The sequence below is a fragment of the Colius striatus genome, chromosome 10 (assembly GCF_028858725.1).
Source record: "Colius striatus isolate bColStr4 chromosome 10, bColStr4.1.hap1, whole genome shotgun sequence".
NCBI lineage: Eukaryota > Metazoa > Chordata > Aves > Coliiformes > Coliidae > Colius > Colius striatus.
In genome coordinates, this window is record NC_084768.1 from 13883723 (window position 1) to 13908039 (window position 24317).

At 37.2% G+C, this 24317-nt stretch overlaps 1 protein-coding gene across 1 annotated transcript in view; it reads left to right on the forward strand.

Annotated features, from left to right (window-relative positions):
* Positions 1–15265: 15265 nt before the first annotated feature.
* AK5 (adenylate kinase 5) overlaps positions 15266–24317 on the forward strand; it is an 86564-nt gene continuing 77512 nt past the window's right edge. The window contains exons 1-3 of the mRNA XM_062003410.1: positions 15266–15459; positions 17279–17465; positions 18349–18516. Coding sequence (XP_061859394.1) covers positions 15400–15459; positions 17279–17465; positions 18349–18516 — 415 coding nt within the window. The 5' untranslated portion in view covers positions 15266–15399. The remainder of the gene's footprint in view (positions 15460–17278; positions 17466–18348; positions 18517–24317) is intronic.

Here is a 24317-nt window from a genome sequence, read left to right on the forward strand (position 1 = left end):
GTAAACTACCCTGTTTATCTTCTTGCTCCAGAAAACTAAATGGATTTAAGACTAGGACCAAGCTTAAGCTTTTTCCTTGCCCATTTTAAATCCTTTCATTTAGGTCTCTGATAGTTCTCAGACATGTTCAAGATGCGTCAGTAATTCTAAAGCACAGACAGCTATCTTTCAGAGCATGCACTCATGCAGCTTTATAAACTGGTGGGTTGATTTGTTGTGCCTTGACTTGGATAGCGCTACATTACCTTTTAGCTCCCATGTGGAGTTGGTCAGATAACATGTGATAGAGGTCTCAACTTTTGACTGAAGTTCTTTCTGTTAAGCTTAGTTCTTTGCTCTTTTATTACAAATATCCATCCTTGAATATAATGCATTTTAGTCAACAGCTTTTCCCATTGAAATAATGTAATTGGCTGTATCCTGATGATGCATCTTTGAACCTGGCATTAGTCCCGGTGTTTGTGCCACATGAAAAGTTAGGCCAAATGTTACCAAAAGGTAACTTCAGCTTACTAAGAAATATTCCTGACATGAGATATAATGAACACCTTTTCTGTGAACAAAACTTTAAACCAAATATTTACTTTAAAACCCCTGAACCTTTTGATATTTGTATCACAGGTGACCTTAAGTTCAAGAAAAAAAATAAATGGGAAAAAAAAGCCCAATTTTCTGTCATGTAGTATTGGAATGATATAAACAGGCTATTACCTATGTACTGTGCAAGCAGACATCTGCTACTTGTGCTGAGAAGATAGGAATTGTAACAAATATTCCTTACATGAAAGATCAGTTGTAGTGGACGAGACACTTAAAATGCTGGGTTTCACAAGTAGTTAGAATAGCTTAAGCACACCTGTCTAGTGAATATTGCTGCTATTTCTCATGGATTAGATGTAGTTGGTTCTGCAATCTACAAGAAGGTTTAGCTGGCTCTTGATGTAAAAGCATAGCTGCAAAGTCATCAGTCTTGTGTCACATGCTGCCTGCTGCAGCATGTGAGCAATATTTGGATCAACTACAGTTAAACTGCAGGTGTTACTCTTTGATTGTAAGTGTTCAGGTCATATTGCTGCCATTCCATCCTAGAACAGAGACAGAACTGAATTAAGGTAAACTCAGTTTCACACGCTCATTGAAATGTTCAAAAAGAATGGCCATTTTTGCCTCTGATTTATATGCTACATAATATAGTGCCTAGTTCACTATTTTAGATCTGTATCTGGTTTGCTTTCTGGCTTCCCTTACCCTGCTTAAGTGTGTTTTGTAATAGAACTATTTCTTCTTCTACTTCTGGCTTTTATTTCTTTACAGTCTCAGTCTTTCATGGACTTCAGTATTCATCAGACACACATGAGTGTGCCAATGCTTCAGGCATTATTCCTGGAGGTGATATCACTTCTTGTTTTTTCCCCCAGTAAGACAATACCAAAAGCTTTGCCTTCATTTTTATCCCCTTAGGCAGTTCTCAGAACAGACTTGGGGTTTTCTTCCATGCCTGTACAGGATTTTTTGCCTAGAAATTAAGCTCTATGCTGTCTGTTTCTGTCTCTTTGTTGTGCTTTGTTTTCATGCTAATCACAGTGTTTTTCATGCTCCAAGTCTCTTCATCTTGGCCTTTGCCACAATGTTTCTTGTACCTCATGCTGTGTAATTAGACGGAACACCAAATGTGTAACTCAAAGTGATTTTTAATTAACATCTGGTTTTAAAGCAGCTCTAACTGCAGCTGGTGTTAATATTGATGCACATCTTGATGCCCTCCTCTTCCAGCAGGTTGCTCAGGTCCCCACCCTCTGGAAATTGCCCTCTAAGAGCCATCTGTCAGTTTCCCTCCTGTCCAGTATGGAGGAAACAAACCCTGCCTTGGCAGCAATTCCAAGTGAAACCCCATAAGCTCCTAAAATAGGGATTTGTGCCTATTAGAGTTTACCTGACACCTTTTGATCACATTTCTTTTCTACACCAAAAATACCAATTAAATACTTTCAATTTTGTTGCTATTAGCCTCGATTATATTCTGTACATGTATCATAGTATATCTCCTCCTTCTGTACTCTTGATCCTTGTTTTGTGTTTCTTTTCCTGTTTTCATCAGGCTTACATGTGCTGTCTGATAATTTTAAACTGTAGAAGATAAAGAAATATATCTTTGGTTGTATTTATTATGCTTCCAAATGAAAAATTGAAAGAAACTCTTGCAATGAAGTAAGTAAACAGGGCTGATTCTTAAAGAATCATTAATAATAGCTCAACTGTATTACCTAACTAAAAAAAATGCAGATTTATTACTTTCCTCATTTTAACTGTCAATACAATAGATTAAAAACTTTGTACCAGCCAAATAAGTTCACTACAGTTTGGTATCTGAGCTGAAAAAAACTTCTGTCTTCAAGTATAGAACCTGAATGAAACGAGTAATCAAATTAATGATTAGAATCATAGAATCATAGAATGGTAGGGGTTGGAAGGGACCTTCAGAGATCATCTAGTCCAACCCCCCAGCAGAAGAAGGTTCACCTAGATCAGGTCACATAGGAACATGTCCAGGCGGTTCTTGAAGACCTCCAAGGAAGGAGCCTCCACAACCCCTCTGGGCAGCCTGTGCCAGGGCTACCTCACCATCTGAGTAAAATAGTTTTTTCTTATATTTAAGTGGAACTTTTTGTGTTCCAGCTTCATCCCATTACCCCTTGTGCTGTTGCTAGATACAATAGAAAAAAGGGATGTCCCAACCTCCTGACACTCACCATTTAGATATTTGTAAATGTTAATAAGATCTCCCCTCAGTCTCCTCTTCTCCAGACTAAACAGCCCCAGTTGCTGCAGCCTTTGCTTGTATGAAAGATGTTCCAGTCCCCTGATCATCTTGGTGGCCCTGCACTGGACTCTCTCCAGAAGTTCTCTGTCCCTCCTGAGTTGAGGAGCCCTAAACTGGACACAGGACTCCAGACGAGGCCTCACCAGAGCAGAGTAGAGTGGGACAAGAACCTCCCTTGACCTAACTGGCTTGACTACTGATTGTTTATACTTTGAAAATATTTACAATGGCAAAGTAATACTGAAAAAAAAAATAATATAGTGAGAGCAATAGATACATAAGTTGCAAAGGAAAATAACTTGAAAGAAATCTTACTTATTATGGAGCTGAAGCAATTGTACTGAACTGTGTTTATCAATAGGTTCTCTTTGAACACTGGCAAAACACATTAGAACCTACACTTTTGTTCATCCATAGCATCCAGTCGCTTACCTCTACCTCAGAATCAAGCTAGACAATATTTTTTGCAGTTATTTACAAAGTAAGATTACAGACATCATTTTTTACAGTGCCTTTTAGGGTCAGAACAGAACACAAGCAAAAACCTTGAAACCTGCAATTAAATTCAGTTGACATTTGTTCTTAATGAATTAGCCATCTACCTTGTCATCAGTTCTGTTCTGTCATTAATGATGTAAATATCACCAGGCCTGGAGTTTCCATAATGTTGAATTATGTAATAATCCAGTATTTCATCTTCAGAAGACATAAGGTTACAAACCCTTCTAACAGCTTATCCTGTTAGTAAAATAAGTAAAATATGAGAAAACAAGTGGACCAACAGTGGCAGCTTGTTTACACCGTTTGTTAGGTAGAATGGCAGTCATGAAATATGAATGAACATCACATTTGGTCTCAGTGCATCATTGTTTTCAATAATAAATAGTGCTGAAAACTTTTGTCAAAACATTCTCTATTTATTAAAATAATAAAATATACAAAAAATATAGCAATAAAAAATACCTCTATCTTTTAAAAATTATCCTCTCCATTGTATTTTTTCATTAATAGTTCAAAAGGGTTCATTCTCAAATAGAAAATTTATGGGCTTCTTAATTAGGAACAAGGTAAGAATCTTAATTAAATTGCCCTAAATAAAGCTAAGTTTATAACCGTAGGTTTTTTCTTGATTTCAAGCAGTGGATATAACACGTTGTGTAGTAGAAGTCATCATTTTGTTCTACTGCTAGTTATGTCACTCTATGATAAATCTGTCAAGTGTCCCAAACATACCAAATATCAGAATGTCTCAGGAATGTCTTCCCTGGAGTGAGTGAGCTGAAGTCATCTCAGCTCTGCTGGTTAAATTAACTCAGGTAAATGGCCATGCTGATGATGGACTCATTTTAGTTCCTAAACCTTTGCTTAAAGCTATTGTGTGTGTTCTTGACTTTGCAGCCTGCAATCTAAACACATCATTTTGTCTTTCAAGTAATTTTCCTTGCTTGCAAGCAAGGATTTTTTTTTTACTCCATTGAGGACCACTCATCAGCTCTATGAGAAATGAAACATAGCAGTTTTGAAAATTAAAGGCTGAATACACATTAGCTGTACCTGAAAAAAAGAGATTTAATATTACACAAATTGTATTAGAAGTAAGATCTACAGTGAACACTGAGTCAACTTTAAGAACAGTTACTCATACACCAGGTCCAAGAAGACTGATTAACATTAAATATTTGAATAGTGACTAAAGCTACATCCCGTAAATTGCCAGGAAAGGTTATGTAGATCACTAAGTGATGAGTACTGAAACATTATTAGAACTGATTAGTGGAAGATTGCATCTGAGAAACAAAATTTAATACCAATCCAAAAGTAGGCTGTTAAGAAATTTAAGTAAATATTCTCAAAGGAAGGAGTAATTTCATTTGTAAAAGTGTAAATATGCACAATTACTTCTGGTTTTCCAGGAATTGTGGGGTAGAGTAGATCAAAACAGCCTCAAAAAGCTCACTTGTACTTTTTTTTAGAGTAGCTGTTAGGCTGTGAACAAAAATGGCAGTAGATCAGCAAACCTTAATAATTTCTATGGCTACTCAAACTGTGTAAAGCAGAGCATTTGGTTCTCTCTTTAGCTTCATTTAGCAGGATACAGTAAAAGCTCCTATGGATCAGGTGGAAAGTACTCATGCTGAACTAAGAGTGGACTATCCTTCAACATACTATAAATTCTAACTCCACACTCTTTGAAATTCAAACTACCTTTTTCTTTGAGCATATTTACTGAAAACAGTTTCCATGTAAAAATGCCAGAAACACTTAATAAATTGAAACAGTAATGTTTTGGGAGCCAGGTTTTTGCTATGATTTATAAAAATGCAGTCTTGTTGAAATTTCCTTCTGTGCAGAAGGTCAGTACAAAACCCTTTCACCATTAGAGTGCTGGCATTCAGTGCAAAGTGGAATTTTGCTTAAAAAATTAAATGAGCTATTACTAAGGAGAAAGTCTGGATAAAACCAAATAACACATTCAGCAAGAAAGTAAACTGCTGACTAGGCAATCCCCCAAATCCTTCTTAAAAGCTAAATTATATGGCCTAAGTTGATCGGGATATGGTACGAAGTGAGAACTGCCCATGCAAGAATGCACTCAGTTAGGAGATCTATGAAAGATTTTCTGTCTTGTTCTGCAACTCTCATAAGTAAAAAAATAAAAAAACTTTCTTTTTACCCATCTTAGTCTTTAAGGAGTCTATCCTGATGAGATTTTCCTAACTGAAAGAGACCATTAAGAAAAAGTCCTAGTGATAACACAGACTGTCAATACATGAATGTGCCTGTCATTTCTATGTATCTGTACTGTTCTATGACCTGAAATAGTTCTTTTAGCTCCTAAATATATATCACATGAAAGTGTAAAAGCCACTTTTACTGCAGTTAATGATCTTTTGTATTTTAAGACAGGCATTTCAATTTACCTGTTCATTCAAAGTGATTGATTTTTATATAGAGAAAAGACACCAATCAGTCAATCAGTTTAAACTAATCAGTGCATTAATAGATGCATTTGCAAAAGTATTCTCTCAGAGAAAATCACCTTCCTGCACTTTAACTCTCTAATAGTCATCAAGGATTTCCTTAATTTTTTTCCCATTATGACATTATGTAAATGCTGGGAAAGAAAGACTTGCACTTTATCTGTATCTATGTATCAAATATATATTGCAAGACAATTTTTTTATAAACATTTTTATAAATTTTGGGTGATGCTACTATATATTTGGGTTTGCTTTTTCATATGATTCTGTTTGCCTGCAAGTTTTCACAAGATAAAGAAAACAATTTCTGTTTTACTGTAATATCTTATTATGTTATGAGAAGCATTTTTAATATAGTTTCTTTTCCATTGATGTGTTTTTATCACAAGATTCTAAAAGAGTATTTAAAATTAAGGAAGCTGAACATATTTTACCTGCTGGATAGCCTCATCTAGGAACAAAACAGTGTAAACCATCTTTTCCATTACCTTCAGTAATTCTACATCTAATTATGATAATATAAAATTGCCATATTGGTTTTCAAATTCTTTTGTGAAATAAATCCATCCATTAGTTTATTCATTTGCTCTGAATTCTAGAAACCAAATGTATTTTGTCTCTCAGAGGAGACCTTCATAGATTCATAAATGAAACTTTTTTTTTTGAAAGGGAGTATGTCTGTGTGTATATTAGTAGTAATATTGAATGGTAAAATCAGTCCTTTTCCAAGAAATTGCATATAAAAGTATTTCCATTACAAAAGTCAGCTAGGAAACTGTACAAGAAACTCTGTTTTACTGAAACTCTACCTCCACAAGTCTTGATTCTCTTTTCCGTAGCTCAGAAGCTGAGAGGATAAAAAGTTTCAGCAGGAAGCTGGGAAAATGCAGTAGAATGTCATTAATTGTCAATCAACTTATATAGAACAATGAAATGTTGGCTACATTACAGGGTAATTTTAAAACTTCTGTCCAAAACTGATGTGGAGGTGATTTAGCTGTATAACATAGAGAAAGAAGTAATTTATTTGAATATTCAAATTTCTCCAAACGGTACCAACTCAGCTGTAAGCCAGCAACAAAGGAAACTGTAAAGACTAGAGAAAATGCCTGAATCTGATCTTTGCTGTACAAGAATAGAGGGGCGAAAAAATGAGAAAAAGAATAAATAAATATTTACTTCCTTGGTGTTACTACTATTAAATTAGTTTCTGATTTATCCGATACAAGGTATTCACACGTGTTCAAGTCAGTAACATCTTAGTTCCTCACTGTCCAGGTGTAGTCTGAGAGCTGTAAAAGACATTTTTAAGGCTGCAAGCTTCAAGACAGATGTACTTTCATTTTTTTTAGGTTTTTTAATAGATCGGGACAAGGAACATGTTAGTGATTCCAGTTTTATAAGCTAACTTGAATAAAAGGAAATGAAAGATACTGACAAGACTTGCTTCATGAACCCATTAAGATCGAGAATATACAAGGAAAAAAACATCTGAAGCAAGTGGTCACTTTTTCAAACACAAAATAGTCAAAATAATACTTACCAAAAAAGAGTCCTGAGCATTTATCAATAAATATGAAAACTACACAGACTCTGTCACTCATACAGCTGTATCATTTTATAGTAACCTGCTTCCAGATGATGCGTTCACACGGGAGCGGAACTTTGGAAGTTCTCTTAAGAACAGCCATCCTTAACAAGCTGCTCCTGAACCCTGCCTTGTGTCACGACTCTGACACCCAGCCAGGGTGTATTTGCTTTATGGAATACAATCGTCTCATCTCTTAAGAGATGTAAGTAAGACAGAGCCAAGGGACTGTTCAGCACTGCAAGCTGAACAACTACTTGGTTTTACTGGATAGCATGATAGGAAAAAAAAACAGGTCTTAGTGATACAAGAAGTGCTGATGATTGTTAGTAATTTCAAATGATAAAAACTATTTGGTATCAGGCCCTATCCAGCATCAAGCTAAACTCTTTTCTTCCATTGAGTCAAAAGTTTTCAACCCAGGCTTTGTTGAATCTGAGTTCAAGTTCAACCATCATATGACAATTTCATCAAGTGTTCTGTTATCTTTGCTAATAAGCCATCTGGCAGGGTGTCATCTTCTACTGAAAACAGGTGTTTGATCCAATTCTCATTTGTTATACTGTCAAGAAAGCATTCACTGAAGTTGGTGACTAAATTCAGGCAATGTTCTTGTACGTCAGCAGAAAGTCAGGATGAATTTTGAATTAACATTAAAACATTTCCATGGTTAAAACATTTGCCAATGTCATGTCTCTCTGTTCATCTCATTGTATTTTAAAATGCATTTTCTTTATCTTGCCTTTGTTCTACATTCTGATTTGTATCCAGCTCTTATGTAATGTGCATATTTTAACCTCTATATATTGAATTCTGTTCATTGCAATGCAAGAACAAAAAGTTAAATGGATGAGTTCAAGAACTTTAAATTGTTGAAAAACTACTTACCTCAATCAAATTAAAACTCCCTCCCCAAAAAATTGTTCCTTACAAAAGAATTCATTGTGAGACAATACCTGTTTAAGTTACAGCCTTTTTGATTTAGAAAAGAGACTCTGAACAGTCATTTCCTAGAAATATGAAAAAAAAAACCCAAGCAGAGCATTAGCTCTAAAGAAACTAAGTTCTTTATCAACAAAACAACAAACACCAGTGGCTGACTGACATTTTGACAGCTACTGCTTTGTGGCAAGTACTAAATACACACTGAAGTAACTCTTCACTTTTCACCAGAATACAACAGTTATTACCATGATGATTCTCAACAAAAGCATATACCAAAATTATTACATTCTGAATCCTAATTATAAAGAAATGCTATGTCATAAACCAACATTTTTCTAATCTTCTTTTATTTTCTTCTTTGGCAATATGTAAAACTTGACCAAAATTAACAGTACTTTTGTTTGACCAGAATGAAACAAAAATCTGTATTTGCCAATATTTCATGGTCCTTTTCCTACTTGAAAGAAGCCCAGTCAAGAATCTTTCTTGACTCTAGGTTAAAAAAAAAATATGTCAAACTAACTTGCACATTTTCCCTATGACTTGACATCATAATGTGTTGTGCCATTGTAAGACATGAGTATCAGAAAATGTTGAAGGTTTCTCAGTGTGAGGAATCCCTGAAATCATGCCATGAATCTTCTAAGCTCTTCATATAGGAAGCTGGCATTACTTTCAATTCATTGAGATTTCTATTAAAGAAAAAAACAACAAAATAATCAAGAGGCTTATCATTTCAAGAGTTGCACTTTATATCAAGGTGATTCTCAAGTAGGGAAGATTTCCACTGTATGACTGAATAACAGGTTATAGAAATAATCTCATAAAGCACTGGTCCATTATAGCACTGACATAAAACCCAAACGGGTAGTAGCAGGGATTCATAGCATTCCCGAGATGAAGTCTAATAGCTGTACTTGAATTCTTTTCTGTTCCCATCACTGCCACCCACAAGTCATCATTCAGTTTAAGACAATTTAACTGAATTTTTCTGTGTTTGTGGGTTTTTTTTCTACAGCTACTCAAATTTCCTTACATAAAGAGTGAAGAAGATGAACAAAAATTGGTTTATTGTCAGTATCTACTTGGGGACAATTAATAGATTAGAACCTTAAAATCTATGGTTGGATTCTTAGGATGAAAAAGGCAAGTAAATTAAGACTTCAGTGGAAAAAAAAAACAGCACAGCATTTGTAAGTTGTTGTAAATCAAGTATTAATTGATTTGGAGTGTTTATTAATCAGTTACAATAAAAATGCTAACTGAAGAAAATAAAAGAAAGAAAGAAAATCCTCCCCAGTGGCGGGAGGGGGTTTAAGTGATATAAAATACAAGTAGTCTCTGTTCGCACCAATAGTGACCAGCTGCCTTAGAGACTGAGTTAAAAACAAGGAAAATTTCTACAGGATCCTCCTGCCTTCCAGCACATAGAGGCTTAAGGACTTCCTGAGGTGATAACCTTGAATTTATTAAGTTACATAATGCCTGCACAATATCCTCATACTATCTAATTACTATGAGCCAGATCAAGGATAAGGACTTAACTAGAAAAATATGCATGCTAATTGGGAATTATTTAAGAAATGCTAACAAAACAGCCAAGACACTAATGACCTGTGACTGAAAAAAAAAAGAAGACAGCACTGATTAAAATGCAGTTTGGCTTCAAATAAAGATTAATCAGAATAAGGAGAACATCTATAACAGATACTAGAAGCTACAAGAAATTTATGTGAGAGATTTAAGAACTGTAAAAAAAATGAGAAGGGAAAAAAATGACATAAAAGCCAATGGTGAGACTGATGGAACACAATTTAAAAGAGCCATTTTTCTGAACAGAAGGAAAAAATCCCAACAGTATTACTGGAATATGCTTGCACAGATATAATAAAAGCAGTTGAAGACTTCACTAAATATTTCTGTTCTATATCTAGGGAAATAATCAGATGATGTAATTATACTATACGATAGTGATGAAACATTCCCCATTACAATTGTAGTCAGGTAAGCACTAAAACCAACCCAATTTTAAAACAGCTGGAAAGAACATTTTGGTTGTCTAAGAACCCTTGCATTCTGGGAATATGTTAGACCAGTAAATTAAAAGGCTGTTGGCAGAGGGGATTACAGGCCTGTCCATCTAACATGGAAGTTAGTGAAAAAACAGAATTAAATAAGAACACACCAGAATACAGTTTACATGGAATTTAACTAGTGCTAGTCAATGCCAGTTTTTGAAAAATAGAACCTCTCAGATCTACCCACAGATATTTGTTCAAGAAGGTTTGTTTTGGCTGATGAAGAAAAAAAAGTGTTGATCTGATGATATTTATTTAGTGCTGCTGGATATTTTGTTTTAGGAAACTTATATGAATAAAAAATAATGACTACATACTTAATGACTAATTGACTGGTCTAAAAAGTGAAGTGTAAAGGAGAAATATTATCTGAGTTTCTGGTTTGGTCCCATGGGAATTGTGATTTGGCCATGTGCTGTGTAACGGTTTTCTTGATTAAAAAAAAAAAAAAAAAAAAGTCACTGTTACCACTGGCAGATAACAAAGACCATGGAAGTGGTAACTCACAAATGGGACAGCTCATTGGGACACTGATTTCTTGGTATGTTGGCTGCAAGCAAATAGATGAAGTCGTATAGCAAAGAATAAAGAGCAGATGTTGATCCTAGAGGGGAGAAATGTATATGAGAAAAGATTGGAAAGCAGACTAGCTTTGAGTCTGCTAGATAACCAGCTAAAGGTGAACCCCATTACAGCACCAAGGCCAGTGCACAAATTCAGTCCATCAGTGTGAAAACAACAGAATGAGAACCGTGAGGCTGTTACAGGCACACTGAATCACATCAGTACCTGGCACTGGTGTGACCATTTCTGGAACAGTGTGTCCTGTTTGATGCTTTTGCTGAAGACGCCAGTTGATAAATTGAAAAGAGTTCAGGGAAGGGTCACAAAAATGATTACACTGTAATTGGAAAATAAAGGCTACAGCTATTTAGTTTATCAAAACAAAGCTTAAAGATACTATGATCGTGTCACTCTTAAATACATTTTCCTCAGCATGTTGAAATACGCATCTCCAAACTTTTAATCTTCTTTCATCCCTCCCAGTGAGGACACTCTTGGTATCTTCAAAAGTTACTTAAAATGACAGTTCTGGGACTCAGTGAAAATTAAATCCAGAGATTAGATTTTTCTAGGTAGATTTTTCACTACCTTTTGATTAGTGATTTCATTCTCTTCAGTAACCTGTTTAGATATCAGTAGAAAAAGGGGGGAAAAAAAGTTTTAGCAAAGTGGAAAAGAAAATGGAGGGAAAACAACAGGGTTTTTTGGTAAAAGTTAACAATGTAGCAAAAGAGTCCAGAAGCAGGCTTATCATTAAAATGAAAATATCATTTTAGCAATTAGATTGGTTTACACCACACTAAGCACAATACAGGGCTGCAAATAATTTCTGCATTTACATTAAAATGCCTGTGATGCCTGATTCAGAAACATATAATTCAGCATATTCTATTAAAGAGACTACACATAATTATTTTACTTACAGAATCTACAAACTGTCCACATATCTTGCACCAGCCAGTATAAACATATCAATCCCAGGGCACTGATTGAATAAAAACCTCTAGCAGAGCAACAGCTTATGTGAAAAATGCCAGTCACTAGTGCTTCAATGTGCATTAGTGCACTAGACAAGAAACTAGAAGACTCATACAAAATACCATCAGATTCTGAAGTGATTTCTGAAAACATCGAACCTAATTAAGCTTTGACTGGTAATTGGTTTAAGCAAGAGATGGGACAAAGCAGCATATTCCACCTGATCTCATACTAATTTCATATTAGTTTAGCTTCATGGAGCTACTGGAGGAGCCAACGAGAAGGAGAATGGAATTAGCCCAATGGTGTAGGATTCATGAGAAGTTTCCAAGATGAATTTCCAGAAATGTAATATTTTTCATAGCAGAATTTTGAGTTTTCTACTGTAGCTTCTTCCCCTCCATAAGAGGTAGAATATGGTAGCAGTATAACCAAAGTGATCCTCAGCCTCACTCCAGTGCTATTAAGCATAGTCCACACCTTCAGGAATGAACAGTGTAGCAGAGTTCAAATCCATGTTCCCATGTTTATGATTTTTTTTTTTTTGCATCCTGTGTTATTTTGTAAGGCAGTGAGGCCACTTTCTTTTCATCCACATTCTTGATAAGATAACTGTTCAACGACAAACAGCTAACTTTCTAATAGCTGCCTTCACATTACCTACATACCTGAAATGACACACAAGCCAGCTTTATATAGGCATTAATTTAATGTATTCTTAATCCTTTGTTGCCAAAGTTCTTCAGAGCCTTTAAGAAGCATCCACCTGTGACCTTGTTTTAATATGGGGATATTGCCAAAGGTAAAAGCAAAACAAATTACATCTAGGAGGAGGTACTATATTATTAACATCCAAAAATATCCTTTCCAGATACATTTTGCACATTCAGTCTCACAAATTTCCTACATGGCTGTTATTTTTTCTCAGGTGGTAATTTCTGCAACACAGAATTTGATTCTTGTGCAACAAGAATCAGATTAGCAGAAAATCACTCTTTTTTGAATAGTGTAGATGTGCATGATGATAATAGCTTTGTGGCAGAACAGTCAGAATCTTTATTTTCTGTCAGCATTTTCTAACTGAGCAAAATGCCTGGGAGCCTACAGTAAAAATCAAACATCTCAGACAAGACTTTACACAAAAATTTTTCACATTCCTGAGGAAGATGTCATGGAAAGCATGTGAAAGAAAATATTTTTCTTTATCAATCCCAGACATTGGATGAGATACCAATTTACCCATAAATATTGAATATATAAAACGACATACCCTGCAAGCCTATAAATGGAATTTGTCTGTGACAATAATTCAGTTGGGGGTTGTTTTTATAAACTGAAAAAAACCCCAACACAACACAAAATGCCAAAACCACAGCTCTGTCTTCCTAAAGAGAAGAGCATTTTCCACTAGCCCTCCTTGGGACAGATCTTATTTTAAGAAAATATCAATTTGATTTAATTCAGTCTTCCTCTTGTCAAGCCTCATTTGAGGTCTTTTAAAAGCAATTACATCTTGTATCTTTTGATTGGGACAAAGGAGCCTTCTCTATTTTTTACTCATTCAAAATTAAGATTCCATGCTCTACAATGAATTTACATTTGGATGTATCTAAATCTTTGCAAGAGAAAGCAAGGTTAAGTCAGAGTTAAAGGAGGATGAGAAAGAATGCTGATTACATTCTCCAGTGAAGGGTAAGGTCTTCCTTAAACATACAAGCAGTGCCAGTTCAGTGATATTAGTACACCTTCCCTAAGTGGACACTACTGGCTTCATAGAAAAAGGAGCTGAAAAGGATCTTAAGCTGTCTAATCCAAACTTCTTTCCAGAGTTACTTCAGACAAAATGGAGAACAGACCACCCACCAGTTGACTGCTGAGAAGGGATGTTAGTAACCACCCTTCAAGTGGAAGCTGCTGGGAGTAACTGGATGACTTGGAAAACCTTCCAGTTCAGTTTGTCAGAAGAAAATCATGGGACTATCCCTGGGCAGCGTTTAGCAGTTCAGGGAATAAATAAGGACTAGAAACCTCTCCAACAGAAAGGAAACAGCTGAGGGCAGAGCATAGGGAAAAGAAGGCAATTTAACTACAGAAGTGGCCAAAAAAGGAACATGGCTGCAGCAGAGAAGGAGAAGCTTGTCAAGCTTCTTAAAAGACTCCTGTCCTACATCTGAAAAATACTGAGATATGAGAAACAGCTGCTCACTGTTGTTTGTAAATTTGCACTCATGGAACCTATTTCTGTAAGGGTGTGCATCAGTGAAATTACATGGAATTAAAAAAGATAATCAACAAAATTAAAAGCTAATTGGAACATCAGACGATATAGGACGATTAAGCAATTGAAATAATCTAGTCTGACTTCAGTATGCTACAGAATATCACAGAATCTACCCCCTACTTAGCACTCACCAGAGCACATCAAGAATAATGCATTCCAGTTTTGGCTCGCCAGTAAAAGACACTGAAAAGATGGAGTGAGTTGAGTGGACATCCACAAAGACAGTCAGGAGCCAGAACAGTTGCCCTTAATGAGAGAGTGAAGGAACTGGACTTGTTCAGCCTGTGGCAGGCTTAGAGGGGACTTAATAGCAGCCCTTAAGTGCTTATGAGGAGGTTATCATGAAGAGGGAGACCAGCTCTTCACAGCAGTGCAATGGTGGGCAAGAGACAAGTTGAGGCAAGGGAGGTGCTAACCGAATAGAAGAAAAACATTTTTCCCCAGGCGGCCAGCCAAGCACAAGTTCCCAGAGAAGTTATGCGCTCTCCATCTTCAGAGGCTTTGCAAAATGAGACTAGATAAAGCCCCGAGCAACCTGGTCTGCCCTCAAGAGCTGCCCTTGCTCTGAGCAGGGGGTTGGACCAGAGATGTCTTCAGATCTCTTCCTGTGACCCAACGATCACAGATGCTCATGAGGGATCATAGTTCATGGCCTTTTAGCATCTGCAAAACGCCAGAAAAACCCTGCCAAGGCCAGAGATCGCGGTGTACCGGAAAGCTTCCAGCACCTCTGCGCTACAGCCGTGCACAGCCCTGTCCGCAGTCGCTGCCACAGCCCTTCCAGAGGACGGCGAAAGCAGACGGCGCCTCCCGCGGAGCCGGGGTCCGATCTCTCCCGGGGCACCTTGCCCGCGGCTCACAGCCAGGCACAGCCCCTCGCCGCCCCCGCGCGGGTGTCTCAGCGCAGGCACCCCCTGAAACTTTCCCCGGCAGCCTGCACACGCTCTTCCTCCCCGCCGGGGGAAACGCACTGCCGCTCGCTCCGTGCAGCGGGGACGGGGAGGCGGGCAGCCTGGCTCCCTCCTCCCCCCCGCCTCGGCTCGCCCGCCCGCGGAAGCCTCGCCGAGGCTCCCGCATTGCACCGCCGCGCCGTGCCGTGCCGTGCGCGGGGCTCGGCGCTGCCCACCTGCGCCCCGCCGGCGCCCCCGTTCCCCGCCGGCACTATGAGCGCCGGCGAGGCTAAGGAGTATCTGGCCCGCAGGGAGATCCCGCAGCTTTTCGAGGTAGGCAAGGCGGGGGAGGGGGCGTTTTCTGCCCCGTCGGGAGGGTCTCTCCGCACTGGGACCCCGCGGCGGGCTGAAGGTGGCTGGAAAGACAGAGCAACCAGAGGCTGCGGTGCGCGCACTTTGCGCGGGGAGCCGCGTCGCGGAGGGCTGGCTCTCACCGCGGGGCCGGGGCTGGAGGTGCCGACCGCAGAGCCGGCGGGGGAGCGGCTGCCCGTTGCCCACCTGCCGGGAACCTGCGCGGGCGCGCAGGCAGCCGGGCGGCCGCACCCCTCCGCGGCGCTGCGGTCGGCTGCCGGCGCCCAGCTCCTGCCGGGTCTGTCCGCCTGCAGCCGCGTCTGCCCGCCTCGGGAGGGAGCGAACTTGGGTGGCCGCAGGGCTGAGGACCCCCGGGGCCGCTCTGCTGAGGAATGCGGATGGGGAGTCTCTCAGGTTTTCTACAGTTTTTTCCTGGGTCTAGGAGAAGGAAAAAAACAACAACTGTTTCATGAGGTTTTGTTTAGCTTCCTACAAGTTACCTGCTGCTAATGGTTGACAATTACTTCTCTGTGCAATGTGGATTTTTTTTCTATCCCCCAAATCAGACATCCTGCCCTCTGTATTAAACACACAGACACATAGGTATCTTCCTTGGTCTGTTCTGTTTCATGTGTTTGAAAATTACAGGACACAGACTACGCCAATGCTTACTAACCCATTTAGATTGTGAATGGTTTAACAAGAGATGCAGGCAAAACTGTTTTTCTGTAGAGGCTCAAAGCCTGAGCTAAGCAATTTTTAAACATTGGTGCATATCTTCTGGAAAAATATATGGCTAGTTGCTGTGATGGGTGAAATACAATAAGGGCATAGATACATAGAAGTGATACCATGTTTTGTAAATTGCGTGTCAATAACAATTATTGTGTGAACCACAGATAACAAATAACTGAGCTAATTGTGAATTGAAGCATTTTGTGTTTATTACTATTACGAGCTCTGACCCTCAAGTTTATTTGTACAAAAATTAGGAAAAGCACAGGGGAACAGAAATAATCCTGAAAGACATTTATTAAGAGAAGGTTGGATGCAGTTGTATTGTGGAGAGGTGAGCTGATGACTTATGCATCACTTTGTCAAGGAAAATCAATTACTATGCATCAGAGGAGGGCTTGGCCTTCCTTCTTGAATGCTCCCCATAGTGCTCATTGTACCATGGGCCCTGAATTAATACTTATAGGTGAGGATTTTCTAATGACTGGTAATTTTCAGTCAATTAAATCTGGAAGCACCTGTGATCTTTGAGTTGGGTGGTTTTTTTTCCCAAAGATCAAGATGATATTTGGCTATTTCTCTTAATTTTAAAAAGCCTTGTTTTCATTATTTGTGTAAGTGTTGGCTCAAGAACAGAGCTAAGATACGGGTGGGTGCACTCACTGGTCTTTAAGGAAAAGATACATTTTAGTGATTTACTAGGGTACACAGAGATGTAACTTTGGGGACTGTCTAGCTTGTGCATCACTGTGAATATTTGCCAGTGATAGCTGAAAGAAAAAATGTAGGGAACATTTTTACTATTTTCATTTTCCATAACAGTGCAGACAAATATAAAGATACAGCCACCAGCTTCCTGTTCTGGATCATTTCTGTGACATCGGTGGACCAAAATCATGTGATTTTTTTTTTCAGGCCTCATTCTCATGCATTGGCTTGAAATAGAGAGGCTGAATATACAAGGAATGTGTTGTTTCTCTGTGTAAAGTAAAATTTAAAGTAAAAGTGCTTGTTTTTTTTCTTGGCACCTATCATTACAGTGTGTATTTCTGGTCTCATGTTGCAGAGTCTGTTGAATGGATTGATATGTAACAAACCAGATGACCCAATTGAATATTTGGAAAGCTGTTTGCAGAAAGTGAAAGAGCTTGGAGGGTCAGAAAAAGTGAAATGGGACACTTTTGTCAGCCCAGAAAAGAAGACCCTGCCTCCACTCAATGGAGGACAATCCAGGAGGTCTTTTTTCAGGAATGGTAATGTATTAAGTATAAAAATTATGATTATCCTTACTTCTATAGCAGATCATGCTTCATTCTGATTTTTCTCAGGCAGAGGACTCAAGGAATCTCTTCACTTGTGTTTTGGCGTTTTTCTGCTCCTATAACGGATGTTGTGCATGAGAGGATCATTTTGCAGCCTAATGATGGATTTTTGCTGTGTAAATGTTTAACACATTAAGGAGAGATTTCTCATATTCTACCAAAAACATTTACAAAGATAGGGACAGAGTTGACTCAGTGCACTTGGCTTATATTTTTAGTTGGTCCTTATGGATGACATACGTTGTAGCTTCAATGCAGTTAGTTACACTAGGGGTTTTTTTTCTAGTTTCTGTTGGAGCTCTATGCTAATTTACTAAATTCTCGTAAAATCTAAGCAAATGTCATACCAATACCTGTAATTATTTTATTTATAATGCCAGCAAAGAGTAATTAGCTCATCTTTCAGTTGCCATAGTTATTCTTCCTTGCCATCCAGCTTTTCATTAAACTAATTAGCAATAATATTATCTCTATCTTTGTGTACAACATGTATCACCAAAATAGTTCTGCTTAGTAGAACAGGTTATCTGCACAATACAAGGCTTTTCTTTTTAGAGGCCACTGCTGAGCTCTGGCTCTGGGTGCCATGGGCAGATTTTCACAGAAAAGTTGGTGTACTTGTAAAGAAACATCAAAAAACCTTCGTCCTGGTGGTTCCTATTTAATAAATCAGCCACAGCAAAGCAAGTAACAGCAAGCACATTGTAAAATTAGGAGGTGTTTATTTATGATATTTATTTAAATCTCTGTACACAGCAGAGTTTGAGTTTTCTGTGTATTTCCACAATTCCCAGTTTCTCTTACTATGTTGCAGTGATGCCTGACAATTCCAACTTCCCATACCGACGGTATGATCGACTGCCTCCAATCCAACAGTTTTCGATAGAAAGTGACACAGACCTCTCTGAAACTGCTGAGCTCATTGAGGAGTATGATGTATTTGATCCTTCAAGACCTCGACCCAAAATTATCCTGGTCATAGGTATGAAGGCAGAGTCATTTAGACAAGATTTTGTTACTTTACCTTTTCATTTGTACTGCAAATATGTTGAATGCCTATATGTATTTAACTACAGTTTTTCCATCTGCCATAGCAAATGGTGCAGCTCAATTAGAGTGTATCAGGAAGAGAAATTATTAGTTCTGAGGATATAGCATCCAAACTGTAAGCATTTTAGGGCTTGCAGTGAGCACCTCTGGTCATGTTCTGTAGACTGGATGCCTGTTAGGAGCTGGTAAGCTGCACATCTGTCAGTCTGATTTAATCTAAACCAAACCTGGCTCATGCCTTTCAAGTCAGCTCCTCCACGTGAACCAAAACACTTCCAAAGTATACTCCACATCTGAACGTGATCACAGAGCTACTCAAATCTGCTCACAAAAAGAGGATATTTTCAAATATTGGATAAACCAGCTCAAAAAGGTATTGTCCTCTGTATTTAAACCTTGAAAACTGATCTTTATGTCCAGCTAGAATAAGTGTACATGGTCACTAGTCTATGGTATTGATAACTTAATCCCTAGATCTATTTGGTGAACGAATCCTGTGCCAACTTCAGGGAGAGTGAGCATCAGTTAGCATTAGCTAATTGTGCTCTATTCCCCAAGTTCTTTCTTGTGTGCTCTTTAGTGTAATTTCTAAGCAACCTCTACTCTCAGACAAGCATAGTATTTATTAAGAAATAGCTGCCATTTAAGTCTAAATGAACCTTTTCTTCTGTTTCTAAATTTAAGCTCTTTAAATTAGTTTTCAGACAGGAGAGTTGTTTTTTTTAAATTTTACTGCCAGACCTGATCCTCTGGACTTTTCAAATGGTTACAGGACAAGTACTAGGTGGAGGAGAATCATATTTCTAGACTGTAAAGCCTTTTTCATACTAAAAAGAGATATTGCTTCCATAAAAGAGAATTGTATGTAATATAGTAAAATAGAATAGAAATGTCTTCTCTGTATTAGAGTGGAACCTAAGAACAGCATGTCCTCTAAGGCTCTGCATCCAGCAGTTCTGAAAAATGTGATATTCAAATATACCAAAACCAAAAAAAACAGGCATTTTTCTAGATATTTGTGGTTTGCCAAAAGAATTACTTATTTGAATTTTAAAAATCTTTTGTTTCAGAATTACAAATCTCAACATGCAAATTTCTTCATGCACCACTGAACTATAAAGCTTGCATTAAATAGATGCCTTTCTTTCAGTTCAATTAATTTGCTAGTCTTCCTTTTTGTAAAGGAGAAAAACTGGCTTCTTTTTAGTAACCACAGAAGGCTCTTAGTGTATTGAAATCTGTGTAGCTGTATCACAGTAGAGCGATGAATGAAGGTTTGATCTAGGTGAGATAAAGAGAGATTGACTTTCACCTCTGGAACTGAGTACAGGGATATTTAAAGTGAAATCCTTGAACACCAGCATACAGTGAATAGACCAGAGATTTTACAGAGCCTTCCTTTCCCCTCATTTATATCGGGAACACTATAAACATTCCACAAAGGCTTTTTCAGGTTTATTTTCCAACTGAGTTTCTCTTAATCTGTTATAGTGTGATCTGATAGAAACACAATACTGTAGGTAGCTTAGCAGCTATTGTCCAGTTTTATACAGTATCAAGGAAATTTCTCCCAAATTCAACTTTCTATTGAGAAAGCACATAAAAACACACTGAAAAGAATTACAGAATAACTAATACACTGAATGAGAGAAAATGAATAAAAAGTGTATTGTTATTTTCAAGTGACAAATGCTGTACACAAAAAATTAGTTATACATTTTTCATTTTGCATAAAATGCCAGTGAACGCTTCCATTAAGCAAGTTATCTATGTCTAACTAGTGATAACTAACCATAATGCCTAGCTCAGCTGATACTGGTCCCATTCATTCCTGGGGACTGAAATGAAAAGAACTTAAAGACCTGTCTTCTGCTTTACATATTAGGTGAACTTTTCTTTAATAATGCATTAGCCCAAGATCTTTTTAATGCTTCCATAAAGATTTTTACAACTTCTTTGCTTTATGAAATCTGTCATCCTTATAATGAACCATGTAGCTAGCTCCAAGGCAAAAGAGAACTTGCTTATAAAAGTGGGGGTTTATTCTTTTCCTGTTTGAAGAAAAGTCGTCTGGTGAAAGGTAAATCTAAAAAGCTGCAGAGTATGTTGTTGGATTTTAGAAAAATCAGATGGAACCAGCCAGGATGGCACATATCTGAATCACTGCAAAAATTAAGTTTCTAAGGCATAACACCAGGAAACTAGACTGTGTTTAAGAATGTGCTTCCTAACATATTTTGACAACCCCATTATTACTATTTGTACAGCCTGAATATAAAGATTTTAAAAAATGAATTACCTGGTGGCACTAGTCCCATAGTTCAGTATGCTTCTAAATTGCACTCATTTAAAAATATTAGTATTAAAAGAATACATTTTCCTTTTATAATCAAGGTTTAAAGGACAGATTAAGGACAGTGCTGTCAGCAGGTAGCCGGCCCATTGAGTTGTTTAACCAGTCCACGGCTCGATTTTAAAATCATACGTCTTATCAGAAATCTTATTATTTCATGAATTTATTTTCAATTTATGGTGCTATAAGCAAAAGCAAACTTTTGAACTTCCATTGACAAAACTAGATTAAAACAACTGCTTGAGTAAAACTTTTTGGGCGTACAAATGTACACTTGAAACCAGTTAGCAAACATAATTTTAGATGCAACAAATGTTCTCTAGTCTAGACATCTTCTAAGAAGTATGTGAAATAATCACACTTTTCTTCAATAATGTATAATTTCAGCACAAGTGAAAAGAGTGGAAGACAAAAGAGATTTGATTTTCCTTTCTCATGAAAAGCTTGTCAGTATGATTTATCAAAGAGTCAGGAATGGATACACAGTTCAAGAAATGACAATTATTTGCTGTGGGAAGTAATTTTATTCTATCACTTTTCTCTTATTTTATTACCTGAATGTTTTCCCTTATATTGTAAATGGATAATCCCAGTTTGCTATAAAGGGATATTTTTGTGTTGAGAAAAACAGATAAATATGAGAAGTTTATGAACATTAAAGCAAATACTTTTTTTTCTGCTGCTTGCAATTCAAATTGAAAGACATGCCAAACTGCACTTTTTTTTTCTCTGTTCTTTAATGGCAGAGCAACACTCTCCCTAATGAGAGTATAAAGTCTATCTACTTGGTTTCAAAAAGATTTTTTTAGCTATTTTATGGTTCCACAGAGACTGATGTTTTTTCAAGTAGCAGGTCTGTTTTTTCTGGCATCTTTTGTATCTCTGCTGGCATGCAGATGCTATTTTTCTTGTCAAATTCTCTCTTTCTAATTTTCTCCCTGTTACCTATGTATGTTTTCATATTTATTGTTTCCGGGGTGCAACATAGTCTGTTTCAGTTTTGTCTTGATTTTCCAGGGAAATAAACTGAATTTCTTTCTTTCAAAGTTTTCTATCTGCAGGAATTAAACACAGCATTGACTCCAGAGGGTTTTATAAACCCTTTTCTCCAAAGCACAGTCAGTCTACCATCACTTTTTCCAGTAGCTAGGGTGATTGCCAGTAGATAAAGCCACATAAATTTATAGTGATGGATGTTACACTGACATATGTATGTCAGTGTATGCATAAACACTGACATATATGATACATTATTTATATGTTATGCTCATTAGGTTGCAATAAATTATGTTATATATAGACACAGTGTTGCTTATGGAAATCTTTACACAGAATGTATAGACATTCCAGTAACAAGTAATAATCCTATTCATTCACCTTGCAAAATTTGCTCCATACAACCTGCCAGCAATCAAGGAACTATTAGCTGCACTTCATTGTGTGGTTGCTTTTATTTATAGAAGAAAAATTATGCTGGGAATCTGTTACTCTGAACCTACTATCAGTCCACATTACCAAGAATCCTTAATAAACCATAAACATCACAGAATTATTATTTGAACATTTTTATCATGTATATCTTTGGTTCAGGAGTGAAAAATCATGTAAGGTTCGGTGAAATGCATTTGTCATGAGGAAGGCTCAGTGTGCCTTCAAAGGCGGCAGAGAGATGAATCAGAATTGCATTGTAGCCACGTAAGCGGAGGAGATGGTTCCTGGTGTATCAGATGCCTGTGTACATACAAAAGGGAAACATCCATTATTCCAACAGAGGGGAGAGTTAAACTGTCTCTGAAAGAAAGAGTTCAAGCTGAAAAAAGTAAACCCATCTAGGTCACCTAGAAGAACTAAAATGGAAGAATAGCTGTAAAATCCAACATAATCTGCTGAAAGAAGAGCTTTTATAGGAAACAGCAAGTGAAGTGAATGAAGGGAAAATGTTTTTCAGTTGTAACCTTACTGTACAGAGATAAGATACAGTTTTTTCTTTCTTTCTTTGCCTGTATATGTTATGACCATCTGTAGCTGTATTGACTAGTTGGATGTTATGGATAAATGCTTGTATTTGCATTTATCTTAACCTGGTTTGATTTATGCATTACTGAAACTAATTGGATATAACCTTTTTCTTCCCAAGGATATAACTAAACTGTAGCCAGGGTATGGGAACACCTTAACAACACATAAGTTTGTCTGTGCGTTCTCTTCAAATGGGTCTCGATCTGAGTTACAAAGGCCAGATGGAGAGTTACCATTGCAGCGACAGGAGAGAAGATGATCAGAAGAGCACGTCAAATCAGAAGAGATCCTAGTGACTACTAGTGATACTGAAAGCTCTCTGAAATGTGGCATTGGGGCGCACATCTCAGTCTGGTTACACAGATAGTATCATAACCGTATATGAAGAAATTTTGTAAAGCTTATCCTGGAGTCGAATCTGTATTAATTATATAAATGCCTGAAAGCTATTTATGGGAGTAATACAGATAATACAAGAGTAAGATGATTACTAAGAAGCAGCTCATTGTATTCATATTTACTTTTGTAGCTGTATTTTTAAAAGTTCGTAGAAAACATGTATTATATTTTTAAGAGATCTTAATTCCTTGTCTGTTGAAATAAAATTCAATGTTCTTGCACACAATTCCTCAAAATATCAAAACATTTGGTGTAGTTTTACTTTCTTATGCTATCCAATAATGTACTCTTTTCTATATATAAACATTTCTCATTTTTTCTGTTCTTCACATCATCATGTGTGTTTTTAATTCAGACATAGTATGGTTTGATTTATTTTTTTACAAGCATTCTTGCTGATTCTGTCCAACTGACTTTCACTTCAGCATTCCCTGCTATGTAATATAGCTGTTTTCTGTGATGTTGATACCTGTTCTACCTGTGCTAAAAGGTCTCTATTCTTCAAGTTGTCCAGCAAGCTGACCCTAACAAATTGTTTCTCTATCAAATGTTTCCAGCCTCAATACCAGAAGTATGCATGGTTCAATAAAAGGCCTTGTAGCAAATCACTATGGAAACATCTCAGCTGATTATTTCCTATTTTTCTGTATTTTAAAATTAGAAAACCTCAGAAACTCATACACGCATGTTTAGGAACAGATTTTATTAGTTCCATTTAATGACTCGTTCATTAATTTAATTGGCTTGTTTAACCAAGTATTATTCTTTTTTATAATAATACATTTGAGAATATCTGGCTCTTTGGATTCACAGAGCTCAAGAAGGGATCAGTTCATTTGTTGATTTGTCTACTACAAATTAAGAAAAAGTCCTTTCCAGGAACAGTTTTAGAATGAGGTCAAGCCTAAAAAAAAAGTGTTTATTTTACATCATTGATTACATTTGTATTTTTATTTCTTTGC